Here is a 21,195-nt window from a genome sequence, read left to right on the forward strand (position 1 = left end):
ACACCCCGCTGCATTTGTGGTGACAGACACCCCGCTGCATTTGTGTGGATGAACACCCCGCGACATTTGTGTGGACAGACACCCCGCGACATTTGTGTGGACGGACACCCCGCTACACTTGTGTGGACCATAAATTGCAGTCACAATATCATTTTTACTAATTTCCCTTTCACCTGTGCCTCCATATTGGTGTGCTTGTGTATCTGTGTGTGTCTGTGTGTCTATGTGTGTATCTGTGTGTGTCTATGTGTGTGTATGTGTGTGTGTGTAGATCAGAGGTTGATATCTTCATTCACAGGTCACTTTTTTTTGAGACAGGATTGTCTCACTGGCCTGGAGCTCACTGATTCAGTTAGATTGGCTGGCAACTGAGCCCTTCTGTCTTATTTCCCCAGCCCTGGGATTGCAGGCACATACTGACATGCCTGATTTTTACATGAGTTTTGGGAATCACGCTTAAGTATTTATGTCTGCATGGCATCTTAGTTTGTTTTCTGTTGCAGTGACAAAATACCCTGATCCCCCTAAAATTAAGGGAGAATGGGATTATTCGGCTCACAGTTCCAGGGCTGTGACTCTCTTCTGAAGAGTTGTGGCTGCCCAGAGCACTTGGGAAATGACACTGGGTTCTCTTGTCCCTAGGATCCGTCCTTGTGGATCTGGAGGCTACAGAGGAGTTCATGGCTCGGAGCCTGAGCAGACCTGTCAAATCCTCGTGAGTAGCCCCTGGCTCCATGAGCGCTAACTTCAGCTCCTGCAGCGGTGGCAGCAGCAGCCCCTGACCTCAGAGCTCCCATTCCTTGTCTTGCTTCCCCCACCACCACCCCAGAAAGCAGTACCTGCGGCAGGTCATCTCAGAGTATGAGGCACTGGATCGGGAGCTCCCGTGTATCCGAAAGTTCGCAGCACCGCCCTCTGCCCAGCCCCTCTGCCTATGCATGGAGACTTCGGTGAGAGGCATCAGCCCTTTGCACGGATTGGTTTGGGTAGCAAGAGGCTCACCTGCTCAGAACTGAGATGGCCAGTGTTTAAGGTTCAGGGCCAGGCATGGTAGTGTGTGTCTATTAGCCCCGTACTCTAGAGGCAAAGTCGGGGGGAGCAGGAGTTTGAGGTCAGCCTCCGGTACACAGTGAGTTCAAGGCTAGCCTAGGCTACCTGAGCTCCTGGTTCAAACAAGAGCACACACACACACACACTCACGAACAAGATCATATCTGCTGTTCTGACGTTAAGAGCAAATGTGCGTGCACACACACACACACACACACACACGGACAAGATCATATCTGCTGTTCTGACGTTAAGAGCAAATGTGCACACACACACGGACAAGATCATACCTGCTGTTCTGACGTTAAGAGCAAATGTGCACACACACACACACACACACACACGGACAAGATCGTACCTGCTGTTCTGACGTTAAGAGCAAATGTGCACGCACACACACACACACGGACAAGATCGTACCTGCTGTTCTGACGTTAAGAGCAAATGTGCACACACACACACACACACACACACGGACAAGATCGTACCTGCTGTTCTGACGTTAAGAGCAAATGTGTACACACACACACACACACACACACACACGGACAAGGTCATATCTGCTGTTCTGACGTTAAGAGGCACCTACTCTGTACTGGGCACCTCTTTGGGTCCTTGTGTGACTTTACTCTGTCATGGGGGTTGCTGTCCTCATTTCTTGGGGACAAATCCCCACTCCATTTCTCCTTTCCTTTGTGCCTTTGAGGAAGGGACCCCACGTAGGGCACAGCAGCTTTCTCTCGAGCTCAGAAGCGAGCAGGTACACGGATGAGAGGAAGAGGCCATCCAGCCTCCCCGGCAGACACACCTAATGTCTGATAGGTGGCGATCAGAAGTCACCTCAGTTCCCACCTTCCACCTTTATGTGATTATGGGGATTGAACTCAAGTCAAGCACCTTTACCCACTAAACTGTGGTGTCAGCCCATCCGCATTGGCTTTATGTGCTGGGACAACGGTTTCCTTCCCTTTGGCACTGTGGCCAGCGATCAGCACATCTCCTGAAACAACTTCCTCTGATCCTTCCGATACTGCACCACCTTAAACATGAGACCATAGGTCCAAACTCTGCCAAGCACCTTCCAGAACTTTAAGGAACTATGGCTGGTTTCTGGGAGAGTTTCCTTGTAGGGTGGTGAAATCGTAATCATTCTGGTTTTTAAGAATGATCTTGAGTGGCGGATGCCTTCGCATCTGAGAGACACCCGTGGTCTCCCCTTTGACAAGAGCGACAGAACCTAGTGGTTCTGCAGGTGAAGTCTGGGCCAGCCTCCAACCAGACTGAAGCTGTATACCCCCAACACAGGAGGATTTCACGCACCTGGAGGTGCTGGAGGCTCTGGAGGCGGAGATGCCCGGGGCCATGGAGAGTGGGCGTGTGAGCAGCATCCGGTATGAGAACATGAATGTCATTTGCGGGACGGCCGGCCGCAGAGACAGGTGAGCCCATGCATGGGCGTGGTCTAGGTTAAGTGGCTGATGGGAGGGGTGAAGTCAGGGAGACAGGGGGTGGGTCTTAGCAAACGGAGCTTGGAGGTGGAGTCCGAGCGAGTGAGGGGGAAGTGAGGGGAGGGACAGTGAGCAGTGAGGGGGCGGGGCCTAGACTAGGAAGCTGGTGGGTGGGGTTAGAGTAAGGAGGTGAGTGATGGGTGGAGCTGAAAGCAACAAAAAGACTGGAGCCTTGAGTGAGAAGGTGAAGTCAAGGTGAGGGGGGTCGGTGAGGTTTGAGGTTCAGAGCCACCCTGAGGGGCGGGTCCTAGGCTGAGTGACACTTTGGTTACAATCAGAACGATGATGGCACTGAGGGGGCGGGCCTGGATAAGGACGGCTGCGAGGCTGGGGTCTGGAGCATCCTTGGTGAGGTGGAAGAGACATCCTTCGGTATTCGCCTCGCCCGCAGATGGCTCATCACCGTCACAGACTTCCAAACGCGCTCGCGCCTGCTGCGCTCGGGACTCTGTCTCCGCGGAATCGCTTACCCACTGGTGCGCCACGACGATCTGCTGCTGGGCGACTACCGCCTTCACCTGCGCCGATCCCTAGTCCGACGGCGAATGCTCCAGGCTCTGGGGGCGGAGCCGGTCGAAGAAGATTGACGCATGTCGGGGGCGGGTCCCAGATGCGCCCCGCCCCCAGACCTGCCGCTTGTAAGGGGCGTGGCCTCCCTAGGAAGGAGGCGGGGCCGGCTCGAGGGGGTGGATACTGTGAGTTTAATTATAAAGAATGACCTGATACAAAAGCCATTTCTCTCAGCAAAGTCTTGTTGGGCGTGGGGGGCGGGGCAGACCTCCACTGTCATCCACCAGGTCACACCCCATCCCTGCAGCAGAAGGAGCCCAAATCCTTTCTCGTCCCCTCCCGCCCCCTTGGAAGACAGTTCTAGGGCTTTTATTTCAGGAGTTTTTTTCCCCCCGTTTGGATCTGTGTGTGTTCTAGTTTTTTAATTTTTATTTTGCTTTGTATATTTTTCTTTTGCTATTATTTCTCTTTTTGCTTCGTCTCTCCTCTCCACCCCGCTCCCCCATCCGGCCCCTCCCCCTTCCCTCTCCCCACTCCTTTCCCCCCCTAACCCCACCCCTTACTCCCTCCCCAACCCCGCGGCACCCATCCGGAATTAACAAGCCCTTGATAGACAGGCGCCGCGCAGGCCCCCTGCGGACGGGGGGGCATCCGACCAGGGGGAGGGGGCGGGTAGGGGCCCAGTGCCACCTCCTCTCCAGTCCTTGCCACCCCTCCCCCCTCCCGCGACCCTCCCACAAGGTTCCCTGCATTTCCCTGACGTGGTGAGGGGAGGGGGCTGGCCCTCCCCTCCTGGACGGAGCGCCCCCGGGGGTTCTGGGGGGGCAGCTTTAGGGAATGGGCCGGGGGGGGGGGGGGAGGGGAGCTCCCTTCTTTGGCAGCTGAACATGGGGGAAGGGGAACCTGAGGGCGATGCCCTTCCCCCTTTTACCCACAGCAGGGGAGGGGGCTACCTAGGGGAGGAGAGGTGGCTTTAAATTCCCAAGCCCCAGAAGCGGGGGGGGGGGGGGGGGGGGGGGGCGTGCAGGGAGGGAGGAGCCATGCTGAAAGGAGGGGGAGGGGTAATCTAGGAGAGAAGAAAGGGTGGGGGGAGGAGGAGGATCTTCGTGCAGAATGGACTGACAGACAAATGGATGGTCTGAGTGACAGCCTAGTGAGCAGGGAGCCAGCGTGCATGCGCAGGGTCTCCTCTCCCTAGGAACAGCAGGAGGAGGTGAGCAAAGCCCTAGGGTGGGCGCAGGAGAAGAGGAGGAAAGTTCTGGCTAAGAGTGCTTAGAGAGAGGCAAGTATGCGAACTGAAAAGAGGCCAGGCTCTGCAGGGCAACCGGGGAAAGTCACCCAGAAAGACCAGAACAGCGCAGCAAGCACATACATCCCACACCTGAGCACCACAAAAAATAAAAAGGAAGAAAGAAAAGAAAGAAAGAGCGAGCTCCTGGGGAGAAGCAAAAGGCTGGGGAGGGCAAGTGTGCAAGAGGGTACAGGAAAGAGAGTGGATGTCAACAGAAGTTGGGCGGTAGAGGACTTGGGAAACAGAGGCAGGTGGCTCTCTGAGTTCGAAGCCACCTGGTCTACAGAGTGAGTTCCAGAGACAGCCAGAGCTACACAGGGAAACGAGAGAGAGAGAGAGAGAGAGAGAGAGAGAGAGAGAGAAGAGAAGAGAAGAGAAGAGGAGAGAAGAGAGAGATCTGAGATGTGAGTGTGCAAGGGATGTGCCAAGTGTCAGAGAAAATGGAGAAGGCAGGGGACAGGAGTACCATCATGAGAGAGGGAGAGTAAGGGCTCAGGGGTGCCAGGACAGGAACGAGTTTCCAGGTATGAGAATGGAGGTAAGTGTGTTTGGAGTGTGCAAGGACAGAGCAGAAAGAAGGGGTGGCCAGGGGCTACAGGAGTATGCCTGGGTCTGTGAAAAGGAGAGGAAGGAAAGTCCCATGTGTGTCTGCAGCATGGGTCCAGGGTGATCAGAGAAAGAAAGGGTGCAACCCCACCCCCCAAGAAGAAAGGATGTGGAGAACAAGCTAGCAAAGGCCATGGCGCTTGAGAGAAAAGAGAGAACGCAGCGCGTCAGGGAGCTGGGAGGGCCTCGCAGGCAGAGGTGTGCAAGACAGCCAAGGGGTCAAGCTTGTGCAAAATTGCAGCCAGGGTGCGGAGCCGGCAAGCAAGAGGCAGGGGGAGGGGGAGGCTGAGGGGCCTGGACAGGTGGAAAGGGTTATTGGAGGGGCGCAGGTGATGGAATAGGAGGGCAATCTTCCCCTGCGGCCTGGGGGGCAGCCCCCATCCGGTCAGGCTCTGGGCTGACCCTCTATGGCTCTGTCTGTCCCCCCCAGTCGTCCTTTTCCTCCTCCTCAGTACCCCTGTGTCATTTTCTAATCACCCCTCCCCCACACCACTTGCAGCCCAGTGTCAGCTGCCCACCTCTTGTGAGGTGCCAGTGTCTGGCCTGCATCCGGTCCATCCGGGGACCTCAGTCAGGCCTGGGGAGACGGGGCAGGGCACAGTTTTAGCAGAATCCCTGGCCCCCTGAGAGGGTGGGGAGAGAATGATGGTCAGAGGGGTCAGAGGTCAAGAGGTCAGCGGGCTGAAGGGTCCTATGGACGGGTTGGTCCGTCCAGGCCAGCCATCACCTCTCCAGAAAAAATTTGAGAGCCCGGTCAATGTTCATTCGGTGGCCCACCCTGGTCACGCCCAGGTCCACATAGTCCTCCTTGGTCAAGGCGGGCAGGTGGGAGCCATCAATCTCGTGGTCCAGGAACTGGGCTCTGTGCTCTGATAAGCCCAGCCACTCCAGCCAATCGGCGACGTCAAACTTGGTCCAGAATCCGAGAGGCTTGGCGCCAAATGGCTTGTCCGGGGGCAGCGAGAGCAGGCGGGTAGGTGATAGAGAGCGAGAGGCTCCCGACAAGGCTCCTCCGAGACCGCCAGACATCCCGGGGTGTGGTGGCGCGAAGACTGGAGCGAAAGGGTCAGCCGAGCCTCCTGCCCCTCCGGTCGGGGAGCTACGGATGTCAAAGATGCCCGGGTAGAGGGGTCCTGAAGGCAGGATGGGCAAAGAAGAGGGCCTGGGCGCTGGGCTGACCTTGTGATCCGAGGCAGGCAGCAGCGAGGGGCTGGGTGCCCGGCGGAGCAACGGAGGCCGCATCTCAAATTCCACGCCCTGCAGGTGTCTGGTGGAAGCTGAGGCGGGTGAGGCTGAAGGGGATGTAGCTCCTGGGGCTGCAGCTGTTGAGGAGGAGACCCCAGATCCGGTGGGGAGTGGAGGCAGAGGGGGTTTAGGCCAATTCTGAAAGATGCTGCTGCTGGGTTTGGATAGAAGAGAGGTCTGGGAGTCTTCGGAGAGCCTGGAATGTGACAAGGGGTGGGGGTAGGGGACCAGGGGTAAGGGAGAAGGGTTTGGGGGGAAGTGTTGAGGGCAAGGGTGCATAAGAGGCAGAAGTCATGATTCAGAGGGAGAGACACAAGGGTAGGGGCAGAGATGGAGAAGATGGGGTGGTGGTAAGGGAGGGTCAGATGAATGTCAGGAGAGAAGTGAAGGGCAAGAAATAGGACAGGGAGAGGGTGATAGCCAAGAGAGATGGAAGAAAAAGAACCATTAAGTGATAGCAATAACACCCGCCACCACTTGCTGCAGCTCATGTGTGTCAGGCATTGTTCTAAAGGCTTTCTGAATCTCATCTCAATTTAATCCCCAACAGCCCTGGTGGAAGGTTACTATTATCATCAAGAGCACAGAGAGCTTAAGAAACTTGCCTAAGGACACACAGCCAGGGAGTGGCAGAGCCCAGTTAGAAGTCACCAAAGTCTGAGCTCTTAACCACTACTCTATACTGCCTTTTTTGGTTATGATCAGTCATAGCAGAGTGGAAGACAGGGAGACAGAAACAAAACAAAACAAACAAACAAAAAAGAGGGTGGGCATTCAAGGGGGAAAGAGATGGAAGGGGTGGGGACAGAGAACAAAGAGAGAGAGGTGAAGAGAGGGAGGTGAAGAGAGAAGAAACAAGGGGAGAAAAAGGTCCCCTCATCCCTTGAGCTCCCTTCGGCATGGCCACACAGAAGGGCCTTTGAACTAGCTATTTCCACTGGGTGGCTAACTGTCCCCCACACAGCCTGGTGACCCCTGAGAGATCTGTAACCAACCAATTTGTGGATTGTTTTGTGAGGGTAGCTGTTATTGTTGTGCCTACTGTCTAGCTGGGGTGTGGCTCAGTGGTAGAGCCCCTGCCTAGAGTCCCCCAGTGTGGCATCTGAGCCTTAATAAACTAGTAGCAAGACTCGCTCTGGGTCTGGCTTGAACTGTCCACTGTGCCCCTCCCCTTCTCTAGGGGGCACATTGCTATGCTAAACATCCAGTCCATGCACTGATGCGTACCTGCAGCTCCCTCCCACCCACCCGTGAAGAACAATGAGTGAATTGTTTCTTATCTCCGCAGCTTGCTAAATCCACCCTGGATTGTTAGATACAGGGGACAGAATCACAGTGCACTGTAGACGAATAGGAAGCATTTCAAGCTCTCCTCCGTGCATCTGAGTTAAAGATGGAATTGCTTTCTAGCCATTGTGAGAATGGGTCATGGCTTCAAAGAGACCACAAGGAAGAAGTATCTGGGGAGTGACAGCATGGGCCCATATCATCCTATCTAGAGGAAGCTGGGTTCCCCAAAGATGCCCTGCCCTCCTCCATCATGTTGACGGCAGTGGCTCAAGTTCTGCCTCAATCCCTTACAAGTAGGCACTGTGAAGAGCCACACAGACACCTTTAGTTAATGCAGTTTTGCTGTTGATATTTTGTATCTAGGCTTGGGGATGTATAGGTCTGTCATTCCAGTTACTGGGGAGGCTGAGGCCCGAGGATTAGAAATCCAAACTTGATTTTTGAACTCTAAACAGAGTTTAAGGCCAGCCAGAGCAACTTAACTAGTTCCTGACTCAAAACATAGTAAGAAGGCCGGGGGCTTTGCTCAGTGGTTGAACCCGTGCCTACAGTCCCCCAGTAAGAGGTCAGGGTGTGATTTGGTGGTAGAACCCCTGAGTAGACTCCCAGTGAGGAGTCTCAATAGTGGAGCACTTGTTTAGCATGCCTGAAGCCCTAGGTTTGATCCCCAGGACCATCAAAAACAAAATAAAAACATGTAGCCATTCATCTTGGGCCATGGGTTATGGTGGCCATGGAGCTGAAAGTGTGCTTCTTAGAGGTCCGATTCCTGCAAGACAGCCCAGTTTGTTTTCTGTAACTCCGAGGCTCTTTGGGGACCTTGGGCTCCAGCACCTGCCATAGCCACCCGCCAGTTACAGGTCTCTGCTCACCTCTGCCGCTGCAGGGAGGAGGTCCTCTCTGGGATGTAACTGGCTCCTCCGTGGTGGCTGTCTGTGCTGCCCCCGCTGCCTCCCCGAGCCCAAGGCAGAGCTCCTCCCGCGGCAGAGGACCCACCAAACTGCTGGAGCTTCGAGCTGAGTTCGCTGATGATGCTGGCTTTGACCGTGGCCAAGGCAGAGGCCTGAGGCTGGGACAGGGGGCCCGGCAGGGGCGGTGGTGGGGGTCCCGGACCCTCCTCCCATGGTAGCAGCTTTCGAGGCAAGGACGAGGCAGTGGGCAAAGGTACAGGCGGGACTTCTGGCTCAACCGCCACGGAACCTCCTGCCACACCTGCCGTCGAGGGTCCTGAGCAAGCACTCAAGGCCAGAAGCCCATCTGTTCCAGCTCCGGTCACAGAGACCGTGGGGCTGGTGGGGGTGACAGGATCTCGGAGTCCCCCACTGGGACCAGGTCTCAAATTTCCACCAGCCCCAAGCGCCCGGCCCCGGAGCTTGGAAGGAGTCATGAGCTGTGGGGGGTATGGTGGGCCAGGAGTCCCACTGCCCCCGAAGGCCTGGCCATCCAGGTAGGCTACGTAGGTGTCCAGGAGCTCAGTCCCACTGGCCACCCCGGCCCCGCTCCCAGCCACGCCCCCCGTGTTGCCTCCTCCTTCGGCAGACAAACTGCTGAGTGTGGACGCGCTGCTGATGGTCTCTAGCGGGTGATCGCTGCTGCTCCGACTGTCCACCTCCTCAATTCCAGAATCCGTGCCAGGTGGAGGATCAGGGCCTGGCTGCGGGGCTGGGGGAGCTGGGGCTGCTGGAGCTGGCGGGCCTGGAGCAGGAGTATCCCCGGGAGCCGCGGGAGCCCCCTGGGTCAGCGTGGCCACTTCGCTGTCGTAAGAGGTCAGGCTAGACGCGGTGGAGTCCAGGGTGGGAGGGGCTGCGGCCACAGCCGGGGGTGGGGCTGCAGGTAGAGGGGTAGCTGGGGAGGGCGGGTCGGGCAGCGGGTGGGGAGGCCCGGGCGTGAGGGGCGACTCTGGCTTTTCGAAACTGTTGGAAAACTCCAGGGGTGGAGGCAGCGGCTCCGCGAAGAGGAATTCGCCGTCGTCCACATCCACCGAAGGGGCTGGCGGCGGCAGGACCAGCAGCGGAAGGCCGTTCTCCTCACTGCCCCGCGGAGAGGTGGGAGAGGCTGGCAAGACCCTGCGAGGGCTGGGCGGTGGGACCCCGGGCCCGTCTTCAGTGGAGGACCTTCTCGTGCCCGCTGGGGGAGGCCGGGCCTGGCAATTCTCAAGGAAGCGCACATGCAGAGGCAGCCGCTCAGGCTCCTCCGTGGCCGCAGTGCGCCAGGCCTTGCTCACCCCAGGAATGGGAGTTGGGGGTTCCGGCCCCAGCTGCAGCAGGAGCGGCCCGACCCCTGGAGCTGACGGGGGCAGACGGTGCAGTAGGGAGCGGCGAGCTGCAGGTGGACTGGCGGGAAGGGCCTTCTCCTGACTCCCTAGACCTGCCCGGTACCCTAGCTCCCGGCGCGCGGGGTCCCCCCACAGGCGCAACACTGGCTCGTGACGTGCATGTGGCGAATGGGGTGAGTGAGGCGAGTGGTGGTGGAGGGTGGGCGGCGGGGCATCGTAGCGTGGCGACGGGGGTCTCGGAGGCGGCTGAGGAGTGCCCCCACCGTCCGAGGACTCCTTCAAGGCCCGCTCCCGGGCGGCCAAGGCCAGCCCCAGCGGAGAGGCGGGATCTAAGGCCTTGCCAGTCAGCGGATGCACCAGAGGCCGCGGGGGGAGGAAGCTGGTGAAGGCGCTGCTGCTCCCACTGCCCCCGTAGGCTCGACTGCCGGCTGCGTAGGCCCCATAGCCTCCGCTGCTGCCCCCTGACTCTAGCCGGAGGTACGGCTCGGCGGAAAACATGCCTTCGTCAATGGATTTGGAGTGGCGCAGCCGGGGACCTGGGGGAGCCCCCGGGCCCAGCCCGCTGTCGCCTCCATCCTCATCTCCCGCATCGGTGGACAGGAACAGTGTGGACCGCCGCCGGGCTTCGTTCTGCCAGCCTCCCTCCCTCCGTGCCGCGCCCACCAGGGCTGCTCCAAACTGGCTGGTGAAGTCCAGGGTTGCTGGGCCGCTGGGCGACCCAGGGGTGGGCACGGGCGACGGAGACGGCGGCACCGGGGACGTGGCAGGCGCAGGGCTGGGCGAGGATCCGCCGCCGCCCGAGCCATCGGGCTGGGTGGGGGGCTCAGCCTCTGTGCTGCTCCCCTGGCTGCTGCGCCCGCTGCTACTGGTGGATGGGGCTTTGATGATGATTGTAGGGATGGGGATGGAATTTTTCTCCGATGGCCCGGCCGGTGGTGGTTCAGGCCGTGGCAACGCTGGGGATGTTGGGGAGGACGCGGGAGCGAGGCTGCCCTTCTGGGGCTCGCCTTCCACTTTGGTCTGCTTGACCAGTGGGCCCTTGCGACCGCGGCCTGTGCGGGCAGGCACATACATAGCTGCACTGGCCGCCCTGGGGGGCAGCTGGAAGTAGCGCAGGGCGGGAGCCTGAGTGGGGCCGCTGCTGCCTCCGCTACTGCTGTGGTGGGAAGGTGATGGGGCCCCCGAGGTCGGGCTGGGTCCTCCGCCCCGCCAGCCTCGAAGGCTGGGCTGGGGTCCCAGGGCCAATCGAGGTGGGGGATCGTCGGGAGAACCTCCTGTCTCCATCTCCGGTGGGTGAGGAGGGTGTGCATGGTGATGGTGGGGCTGCGGAGGTGGGACGTGATGATGGTGATGGTGAGGTGGATGGTGGTGGGCAGGGGGGAGGGCTCCACTGTGATACAGGCTCTTCTCTCGGCCCCCAGCGCGGGTGTCAGGAGGAGATGGCCCATCGAAAGATGAAGGGGAGGAGGCAGGAAGGGGACCCCCAGAACCGGGATTAAAGGGGCCTCCCCGAGGGGACGGAGTGAGGCGGCCGGAAGAGGAGGGGGCTGGAGGTGTGCTATAGGGAGGCTCTGGTGGGGATGTGGTGGGTGGTGGGGGTATGTCCTCTGAACCGGGGACTGACAGACTACGGCTGAATTTCATGGCTGGGGGTGCTAGGTAGGGTCTGTCATCTTCTGCAGCCCCTGTTGAGACACACAAGACCAAGGGAGGAATTGGAGACTGGACCAGCTCCTCCTAGATGCAAGCTGTGCACTGCTTAACAGCAATCATCACCAGGGGCGCAAGGGAAAAGGCTCAATTAAGTGGAATTTCGCCCTTCGGCCACGAGGGGGCGCCGTTTACTAGTTGTTCAAAGGTTTGCGCACATGGTAATTTAATGGCGATTTGGAGTGAGTTTAAAGCAGGCTTAAGAAGAAAAGGCTATCTATTATTTTTACATAGAGCCATGCAAGAAGCAGCTGACTTCTCCCTCAACAAGCATTTGCCTCTACTTACTACCTGCCTGCTACCAACCCTCCATCCTTTGAACCCCGAAAGACCCCAGTTTTCTAGATGCTACCTTTCCCAGGTCACACAGCTGAGAAACAAACCCGACCTCATTGAACCAGGGTCAAATGTAATGCTAGAACACATCGCCAAGTCGAGACAGTCCTCTCCTATGCTCCCGGACCACATCCCACTCTGAGAGACATACCAATGGATTTCTGCCGGAGCATAAGGCCAGGTCCGGGAGGCAGGAAGGAAGGCCGGTCATAACTCGGCTGGGAGCGGTGGTGGGGATCAAAGCTCGACTTCAGCGTAGCAGTTAGAGGGAGAGAGAGAGAAGAGAGTAGAGAAGGATCAGTCAGAATTCTCCACACTTGGAGGCTTTTCTCCTCTGCGTCTCTGCACACCAGAAACATGGTGTGAGGAAGCTGGAGAGCAGTTCCTGAAGAACTTCTCTGGGGTGGCAGTCAGAAGAAAGGAAAGAAAAGCAAGCATGAGCTGTCCCCTCAGCCAGCACCACCTGCAGTCGTGGCCTGTACCCAGTCCAGGGACACTCTTTCTCTGGCTTTCTGTCGCTTCTCTTGTCCACCCCTCTCTAGTCTCTTTTCCAGACTTGGCAGAGTCTTTCAAAAAGAAATCAGGGCTGGAGAGATTGCTTAGTCAGTAAAGTACTTTGCCACACACACAAGCACGAGGCCCTCGGTTCTGATCCCTGGCAGCTGCAGCCCATATCAGACCACAGAAGCACCCAGGTGTGAGGTCAAACAGGCACAGGCACAGTCCTATCAGAGCCTACATGAGCTGCTCTTCAACTTCATTCAGTTCATCGTTATCTTAAAGACGTAGTGCGTGCACGTGTGTGTGTGTGTGCGTGTGTGGTGTGTGCATGTGTGGTGTGTGTGTGCACGTTTGTGTGTGCGTGAGGGTGTGCGTGTGCGTGAGGGTGTGTGTGGTGGGTGTGTATGCATGTGTGTGTGCATGTGCGCACGTGTGTGGTGTGTGCATGCGTGTGGTGTGTGCATGTATGTGCATGTGTATATGTGAGCGCGCGTGTGCGGTGTGTGCAGGTGCTCACACACTCCTCTGCTCAGAGGCCAGAAAGAGCACCAGAGCTAGAGTTGCACATGTGGGGGATGCCGGACTATGTGGGCCTGGGAAAACTCCCATCCTCATGACAACACAACAAACCTTCAGTCACTGAACCATCTTTCCAGGCCCACTCAGGCCAATTAAAGAAAAAATTGTCTGTCCGATCCTGTGTCCATCATTCCCTGTGTCATTTCTGCCTGTCCACTCACCAGTCCATCTGTCTGTCATTCCATCTCTGCAGAGTTTTCTGTCCATCTGACCTTCCACCCACCCATCACACTGGTTGTGATAGTGATTCCACACAAAACATGTGGACTATGTCCATCGTCCTGGAGACCTCAGAGGGCAGTGATGGCCTGGGTCTCAAGGGCACCATCTGGCCCACTAGGTTAGAACTGCCTATTGCTATGTTTGTTTTATTCGTTCCACTACCAAGGATGTCCTGACGTGAAAGGCAAGCTGTAAACAAATTAGACAGCAGAACTGGGAGTTCAGTGTGCTGACTTACACCTAACATCCCAGGCCTGCAGAAGCAGAAGCAGGAGTTCAGTGTGCTGACTTACACCTAACATCCCAGGCCTGCAGAAGCAGAAGCAGGAGGATTACCATGAATTCCAGACTAGCCTGGTCTATGAGTGAGTTCCAGGCAGTCAGCTACAGCGTAAGACCCCTGTCTCAGAAAAATAACAAACACCCAAAAAAATGGCTGCCCAGCCCTGGAAAGACAGATGCCCTGTGGAGGATGCTGTTTCCACAGGGCCCAGGAACCCAGAAACAGGGTAAGTGCCTGTTATCCCATTAGACCAACAAAGAGGCTCCTCACAGGGATCCCAGGGACCGGACAGGGGTGACAAGAGAGAGAGGTGGCGAAAAGGGAGGCTGAGTCACAGCAGAAACAGGAGTATGACGAAGTCGCGTTAGAGAGCCTGGAACTGAAGAGAACCCGAGGTAATGAGAGCCACAGAGAAGGTTTCAGGGGGAAAAGCAGGTTCCTAAGGGAGCCCAGTCTGAGGAAAGGACATGATCTGCACACCAAGAAAAAATACTCTGGCTTGGAAAAGCTCAGGTCAAAACAATGGTGAGGGGCTGGGAAGATGCCTCAGTGGGTAAGAACACTTGTTCTGCAATTGGGTCCTGAGTTTGAATCCCCAGTACCTACATAAAACTCTGGGCCTGGCTGCCCGTGCCTGTAATACCAGCACTGGGGCTCAGGTGTGGCGAGGGGGCAAAGATGGATTCCTAGATCTTGACAGACAGCCAATTTAGACAAAACTGAGCTTCTGGTTCAGTGAGAATCTGTCTCAAAGGAAGAAGATAGGGTGATGGAGGGAGGGAGGTGCCTGTCCTGCATGGTCCTGGAATGTGCCACACTTACACTATGCACACCACACACACACACACACACACACACACACACAAAACCGTGCACCCCGCCCACCACCAGCACACGTATACAACCCTCACCCATCACATCATGCAAACATCATACAATACACACACTGTACAGCACACACCACACACATACATACCACATCCACATCATACACACCTACCACATATACCATACACATTTATACACACCATATACCATACACACATACCATATACCATACACATATACACACCTACCACATATACCATACACATATATACACACCATATATCATACACATATACATATACCATACACATATACATATACCATACACATATACACACCTACCACATACACCATACACATATATACACACCATATACCATACACACATACACATACCATATACCATACACATATACACACCTACCACATATACCATACACATATATACACACCATATACCATACACACATACACATACCATATACCATATACATATACCATACACATATACACACCTACCACATATACCATACACATATATACACACCATATATCATACACATATACATATACCATACACATATACACACCTACCACATATACCATACACATATATACACACCATATATCATACACATATACATATACCATACACATATACACACCTACCACATATACCATACACATATATACACACCATATATCATACACATATACATATACCATACACATATACACACCTACCACATATACCATACACATATATACACACCATATATCATACACATATACATATACCATACACATATACACACCTACCACATATATCATACACATACCATGCAACACACCATAAATACACCACACACACTGTACACATAGACCATGCACATACATATACCACACACCACATGCCTACACCATATACCTATGCACACCCAATATATAACCCCCCCATGCATACACACACCTAGTAAACATCCACACACATGCTTAAAGAAATATTGGGAAAAAAGCACCCCTGCCTGCTTGGGTTAGCTAAAGAGTGGGGCCAGTCTCAACAGAGCTCTGCTCGGATTGGATAGACATTTCCGAGAGGCCTGAGCAAGCGAATTCAATTCCCTAACATCTGTCTGTCATCTAGAAAATTGAGGTGATCTTTTCTCCTCTCCAAGGAAACTTGTCAGAGAAGACCATGAAGAAAAGGTTCACTGAAGGTTCAGGGAAGGTAGATTTGGGGGCTATGTAAGGAAGAGCTCTCTAGAAGTCTGTCCATACGGAGAGAAGCTACAATAGGACGTGTGAGTTCCTGTCTTTAGATTTGTTCAAGCACCAACTAGATGGTTAACAAGAAAGGGATAGATGTATTAACACTTAAGAGCTGAGGCTGGGGAATGGCTCAGTTGGTAAAATGCTTGCCGTGACCCTGCAGGAAAGGCCTGGAGTGGTGGCTTGCCCCTGGAATCACAGCCCTGAGTGGGAGGACACATGGCTCTCTGGGACCTGCTGACAAGCCAGGCTAGCCTCATCCGTGACCTCCAGGTGCAGCAGGAGACCTCAGCAAACAAGACGGGGGACCCCAAAGTCTGCGCTCGCACACACATGAGCACACGTACAAGAGATGGGCTGTCAGGTGACAGTTTGGGACCCTGCGGCTCAGAAGGGATGTGCTGGAGTGAGATCAGAGGGTGCTGGCACCAGGCCACAGAGGAAGACTGCTGTTTTGGAGAGCCCTGTGGGACAGGAGCTGACCTCACTTGACCTCCTGAGTGCAGCAAGCTTCAAAATGCTACAGGTCAGGAAACAAATGCTGGGGATGAGATGGTGTGGTTCAAAGTCACACAGGGAGAACGCAGCCTGGCTGAAAGACCTGTGCCCTCTGACTCCCTTCCCTGTCTGCCTCCCGTCCCCATCATCAATTCTCCGCTCCTTTCACCCACACTCTCTTCCTGCCTGCCACCTCCTTTCTCTTGGTGCTGCCTCCTGAACACAGGGCCTTGCCCCTGCTGGGTGTGCACTTGCCCCTGCTGAGTGTTCACTTGTCCACTGGGTGCACACCCAGCTCTCCCTTTTTTCCTGCTCTGACCTTGTGCGGCAGAACAGCACAGCAATCACCCACCCTAACAACTGCAGACCTTTCGGACATCCTAAGAAACCAAGGACAGGCATGACGGGAGGGCAGGGCCTGTAGGACACTCTGCTAGCCAGAGAAGGGCCCACTAGACTGGGAATTTCAGGAGTCTGGCTGCAAAACCTGCTCCCTGCCTCTGCATAAAAGTGCAGGCTCTCTGGGGTGGAGTGTGTGGTCCGAGGGAACAAATGACAACCTATCTTCACATCATCCAGTGGAAAACTCAGCCCTCTTCTCCCTTAAAGCTAAGGTAGCGGGCCAGTCTCGCTGAGATGGCTGGCCGCCCCCCCCCCCCCAAGAGTTTGCAGAGATTTCCAACCCCATCAAGCAGTGGCTCATTTCTACAGTGTTTATGCTGCTGCGGACTTTGCAGCTAGAGCACCTAAGTGCCACAGCGCAGCACATGCTGGCCAAAAGGCACTGATATTGCTGTAGCAACTAGTCTGTTTTATCCTTCGGTTTTCTGAGTTGGTCTCACTTGGTAGGACAGGTTGGTCCTTAAAACTCATGGCAATCCTCCTACCTCAGTCTCTGGAATGCTTGGATTATAGGTGTGAGCCACTTTTTCTGACTTCAAAATTCACTTAAAACTTATTTTGAAGGTTGGAGAGGTAAGCATTTACAGTATTTACATAGCACCTACCAGCGAGGGGCTGGGGTGTGGCTCAGTAGAGAAATCACTGCTTCGAATCCCCCAGTGAGGGGCTGGGGTGTGGCTCAGTAGAGAAGTCACTGCCTCGAATCCCCCAGTGATGGGCTGGGAGTAGCTGAGTGATAAATCTTCTGCCTACAACAGTGGTTCTCAACCTTCCTAACACTGAGACCCTTTAATACAGTTCCTCAAGCTGCGGTGACCCCAACTGTAAAATTATTTTCATTGCTACTTCATAACTGTGATTTTGCTACTGTTATGAATGTTATATAAATATCTGATATGCAGAATGTCTGATAAAAGGTATCCTGATCCACACATTGAGAACTGCTGGCCTAGAATCTCCTCGGTGACGGACCAGGAGCACGGTCCAGTGGTAAAGCCCTTTTCTAGGACCCCCCAGTGACGGAGCTGAAGGTATGTCTCAGTGGTCAAATGCAGGAGACCCTAGGTTCAGCCCCACAGAACAGCTATTTCGGGGACTGGCTTTCGTCTATGTCACAGGTGGTCTCTATGAGCATTGCTCTAAGACAGAGATGCAGTAAGCAGAGCTGAGGAGCCCACACCAGTCTGCCAAGCAGACCCTGGGCTCACCTGAGGACAGAGCTGTGGCAGGCAGAAGGCATAGAGAGATGCCAGGCAGTGTGGACACACAGGTTTGTCTGGTGTGCCTGTGTTGATGTAAGAGGGCCAAACCCATGGGGCAGAGCCAGCAGGGTCCGGGAAGAAGAGCCCAGGCTCCACATCTGTACCGCGCTAACCACTGCAGCATCCCTCACAGGGAGATTCTAAGGCAGGAATGAGGATCACCTGTAACAGGCTAACCGCACTGCAGCATCCCTCACGGGGAGATTCTAAGGCAGGAATGAGGATCACCTGTAACAGGCTAACCGCACTGCAGCATCCCTCATGGGGAGATTCTAAGGCAGGAATGAGGATCACCTGTAACACACTAACCATGCTGCAGCATCCCTCACAAGGAGATTCTAAGGCAGGAATGAGGATCACCTGTAACACGCTAACCGCGCTGCAGCATCCCTCACGGGGAGATTCTAAGGCGGGAATGAGGATCACCTGTAACACGCTAACCATGCTGCAGCATCCCTCACAAGGAGATTCTAAGGCAGGAATGAGGATCACCTGTAACACGCTAACCGCGCTGCAGCCTCCCTCACGGGGAGATTCTAAGGCAGGAATGAGGATCATCTGCACCGCGCTAACCACTGCAGCATCCCTCACAGGGAGATTCTAAGGCAGGCATGAGGTATCTGTGTGGAGCACCGTATCTGAAATTTGTTGAACAAGTACTTGATACAGACCAGCCTTTATCTGTGGGGAAGGGCAGGTGGAGAGCCATTGTTCACAGTGTGTGTGTGTGTGTGTGTGTGTGTGTGTGTGTGTGTAGGTTACATTTAGGTGTCTTCTTCAATCATCTCAACTCTATTTTTATAACATCATGTGTGTGTCCATGTGTCTGCATTTGGGACTGTGCACGTGGATTGTGCTGTGCCCTGGGCAGGCAGGAGAGGGCATCAGAGCTCCTGGAGCTGGGGTTATAGGCAGTTGTCAGCGGCCCCAGGGGATTCTGGGAACTGAACACCAGCCTTCTGCAAGAACAATATATACTCTCAACCCCTGAGCTGTCTCTCCAGTCCCGGCATCAATATTTTAATAGCCATCAAACATCTGTTGAACATTTAGGATTATGCTGAGGATATATAACTATGACATCATTTTCTTAATTTTTTTTTTTTTTTTTTTGATCTGGAGACAAGATTTCCCTATGTAGCTCAGGCTGGTCTCAAACTTACAGCAACCCTCCTGACTCAGTTTCTCAGGATCTGGGATGATGGGCATGAACCATCATGCTACATCTCTATAGCATTACTTTGTCTTACGTGAGGTCCCTAAAATGGGCAGGAAAGGGCGGATGAGACTTAACATGAGAAGCAGAATGGTCAAGAATGGAGGGAAATGAGAGAGGAGGAAGGAAGTGTGGTACTTCTCAAGACGAGTGTGGAGCTCACATGAAGACACTTGGGTGTGATCAAACCTGCACGCGAGTCCCTCAGTTTCCTTCTCACACCAGGGTACCTACCTCAGTGGCAAAGAACCCTTTGGGCCGGTGCTTGCCCAGGGACGCAAGGCCACCAGGCCCAGGACTCTCGCTTGCACTGATGGTCTGCTGAGCAGCTGCCAAGATCTCATCCAGTTTGTCTGCGGGGAGTGAAGACAGTCAAAGAGACAATACAAGTGGCCTACCACAGAGACCGGGCCGCCTGGGACTCTTGTGGTCCTAGTCCTGTCTCTGGGAACACCTCCCAGTCCAGCAGGCAGGGCCCAGTGATGACAGGCACAGGAGAGTGGGTAACACAATGATGTAACCGGGTTTCCAGGGCCCCAAGTGTTTAGCTCCCAGGTGTCTGAGGGGCACCCAGGGAGGAGGGCCCCGAATGCATGCAGCATCCTCGAAGGCTGGGAGGAGGGATTTGGCATCAGGGAGCCATGCTGTGACATCTTACTGAGTGCCATCTGATACACGGTCCGTTTTTTCTCCATGCTGGGCACTGGTGCCGGCTGTTGTTCATATTCTGTGGGCAAAGGAGAGGGATGAAGCTCAAGGGTACCCCTGCAGAGGGCATAGCCAGCAGGTGTGGACCAGCAGGTGTGGCCAACACAAGGTGGGGGCAGTGAGGGGCTGGGGTCAAGGGAAGGGTGAATCCGCCGCTGGGGTCAGGAGACTGGGCCCCTCCCACCAGACCTGAACCCACTCACCAATTTTCTTCTTCCAGGGGGAGACTAGCCCGGGGGTAGACAGCAGAGGAGCCAAGAGTTAGGACATCAGGGGGAGGTGAGGGACCCCTTTTTGGAATGCCCACCTCCCTAAGGACCCGGGTAGCGGGATAGTCAGTCATCTGCCCAACTGGCCCCAGGTCAGAGGAAAATGAGACCCACCCCAGGTCATGATATTCTGCCTGCTAGGAGTCGCTAACCTTCCTCTGTTTGTCGAGAGAGACAGTAGAAGAAAGGGTAGGGGACAAAAGGAGAGTGGCCCATGGTAGGGGGACACATATAGACCCCCAGAGACCCAGGACAGAGAAACAGAGATACAAGAGGGCAGGGGGAGACTCAAAAACTCCCCAGTGACACACAGGCAGGCCACAGAACCTGGCCCAAGGACATGGAGGGGGGGCGGGACAGGAGGAGGACGAGGACCCCTCGTGACTAACAACACTGACAAAGTCAAGGGTGGTCCAGCCCCTTGCCCCTGGCCGCCCCTGGCCCTCAGCCCCGGCAGCCCCACAGGCTCACCCATTTCCTCCAGCTCTGAGGTCATAGACTTGGAACGCAGGGAGATGGCTGGGGGCGGGAGCCGCTTAGCCTGCTGGGATGCTGGAAAGGTGGGGGTGGGCGGGAGGTGTCAGTGTTGCAGGGAGAAGACCCCTCGACACCCATTCCTTCCACTGTGCTTCCAGAACTCTGAGAACAGCACCCCAGCACGCTGAGCCCTCTCTGCCTCAGTTTCTCCCCAGAAAGGTTATGAACAGGCAGGCCTTGAGGGGGAAGGAGAGCCTTGTGGGGGGTTGAGGAGTGACCCTAAGAGTCTTAATTTGGTGGCTGGAGACGCCCCTTTGTTTTGATACAAAGTATCACGTAGCCTAGACTAACTCAAACTCATTAAGTAGCCCAGGATGGCCTCCTCCTTCTGATCCTCCTGCCTCTACCTCCCGGGTGCTGAGATTGCAGGTGGGCACCATAATGTCCCTCCCTGCAGCCTTGGGGCTGGAGCCCAGGGCTCTGTGTGTGCCAGGCCAGCTCTCCACGACACAGCGACGGTGACAGCGGTGAAGAAGTACCTTTCTTGTGGACAGCCTCGTCCATGTCTGGGTGTCTGGTCACCATTACCACCTTGACCATCAGTGTGTTGCCTCCCTGGCGGATCATGTTGACAACCTGCCGGTGGCCAACCTTCACTACGTTCTGCCCATTCACCTGTGTTGTGGGGAGAGGGTAGAAGACCTTCAGCTCCTGAGTGCACGACCGAGGGACCTTCTATCCCACCCTTTCTCAGCCCTGTAATTCCCGTGTCCCCAGGAATGGGCTGACCTGCACACCCTTCATGTCCCTGTACTGCATATGTTGGGGGACAATTCTATGATACTTCATTTTTATTTTTT

The 21,195-nt window shown here is 55.2% G+C and overlaps 2 protein-coding genes across 6 annotated transcripts in view; one reads left to right on the forward strand and one right to left on the reverse strand.

Moving 5' to 3' along the window:
• The first annotated feature begins 680 nt into the window (after nt 1-680).
• Nucleotides 681-3,276, forward strand: CUNH19orf81 (chromosome unknown C19orf81 homolog). Its single transcript, XM_041676167.1, has 4 exons — nt 681-715; nt 830-950; nt 2,356-2,489; nt 2,950-3,276. The coding sequence occupies exons 1-4, from the start codon at nt 681-683 to the stop codon at nt 3,143-3,145; spliced, it is 486 nt and encodes a 161-aa protein (XP_041532101.1). The 3' UTR covers nt 3,146-3,276.
• Shank1 (SH3 and multiple ankyrin repeat domains 1) overlaps nt 3,237-21,195 on the reverse strand; it is a 53,222-nt gene continuing 35,263 nt past the window's right edge. For 2 of the 5 annotated variants that reach the window (XM_041649220.1, XM_041649207.1), the window contains 8 exons: nt 20,875-21,010; nt 20,330-20,410; nt 19,793-19,816; nt 19,540-19,608; nt 19,116-19,234; nt 11,973-12,069; nt 8,373-11,460; nt 3,237-6,406 (listed from right to left, as the gene is read on the reverse strand). In XM_041649220.1, the coding sequence (XP_041505154.1) occupies nt 5,689-6,406; nt 8,373-11,460; nt 11,973-12,069; nt 19,116-19,234; nt 19,540-19,608; nt 19,793-19,816; nt 20,330-20,410; nt 20,875-21,010 (4,332 nt within the window). In that variant the 3' untranslated portion in view covers nt 3,237-5,688. Of the gene's footprint in view, nt 6,407-6,815; nt 6,897-8,372; nt 11,461-11,972; nt 12,070-19,115; nt 19,235-19,539; nt 19,609-19,792; nt 19,817-20,329; nt 20,411-20,874; nt 21,011-21,195 lie in introns of all 5 variants that reach the window. The other 3 variants (XM_041649238.1, XM_041649214.1, XM_041649228.1) reach the window with 3 other exon arrangements.

The sequence above is a fragment of the Microtus oregoni genome, unplaced genomic scaffold, assembly GCF_018167655.1.
Source record: "Microtus oregoni isolate MIOR12 unplaced genomic scaffold, Mior012 000000F_ref0000247, whole genome shotgun sequence".
Lineage (NCBI taxonomy): Eukaryota > Metazoa > Chordata > Mammalia > Rodentia > Cricetidae > Microtus > Microtus oregoni.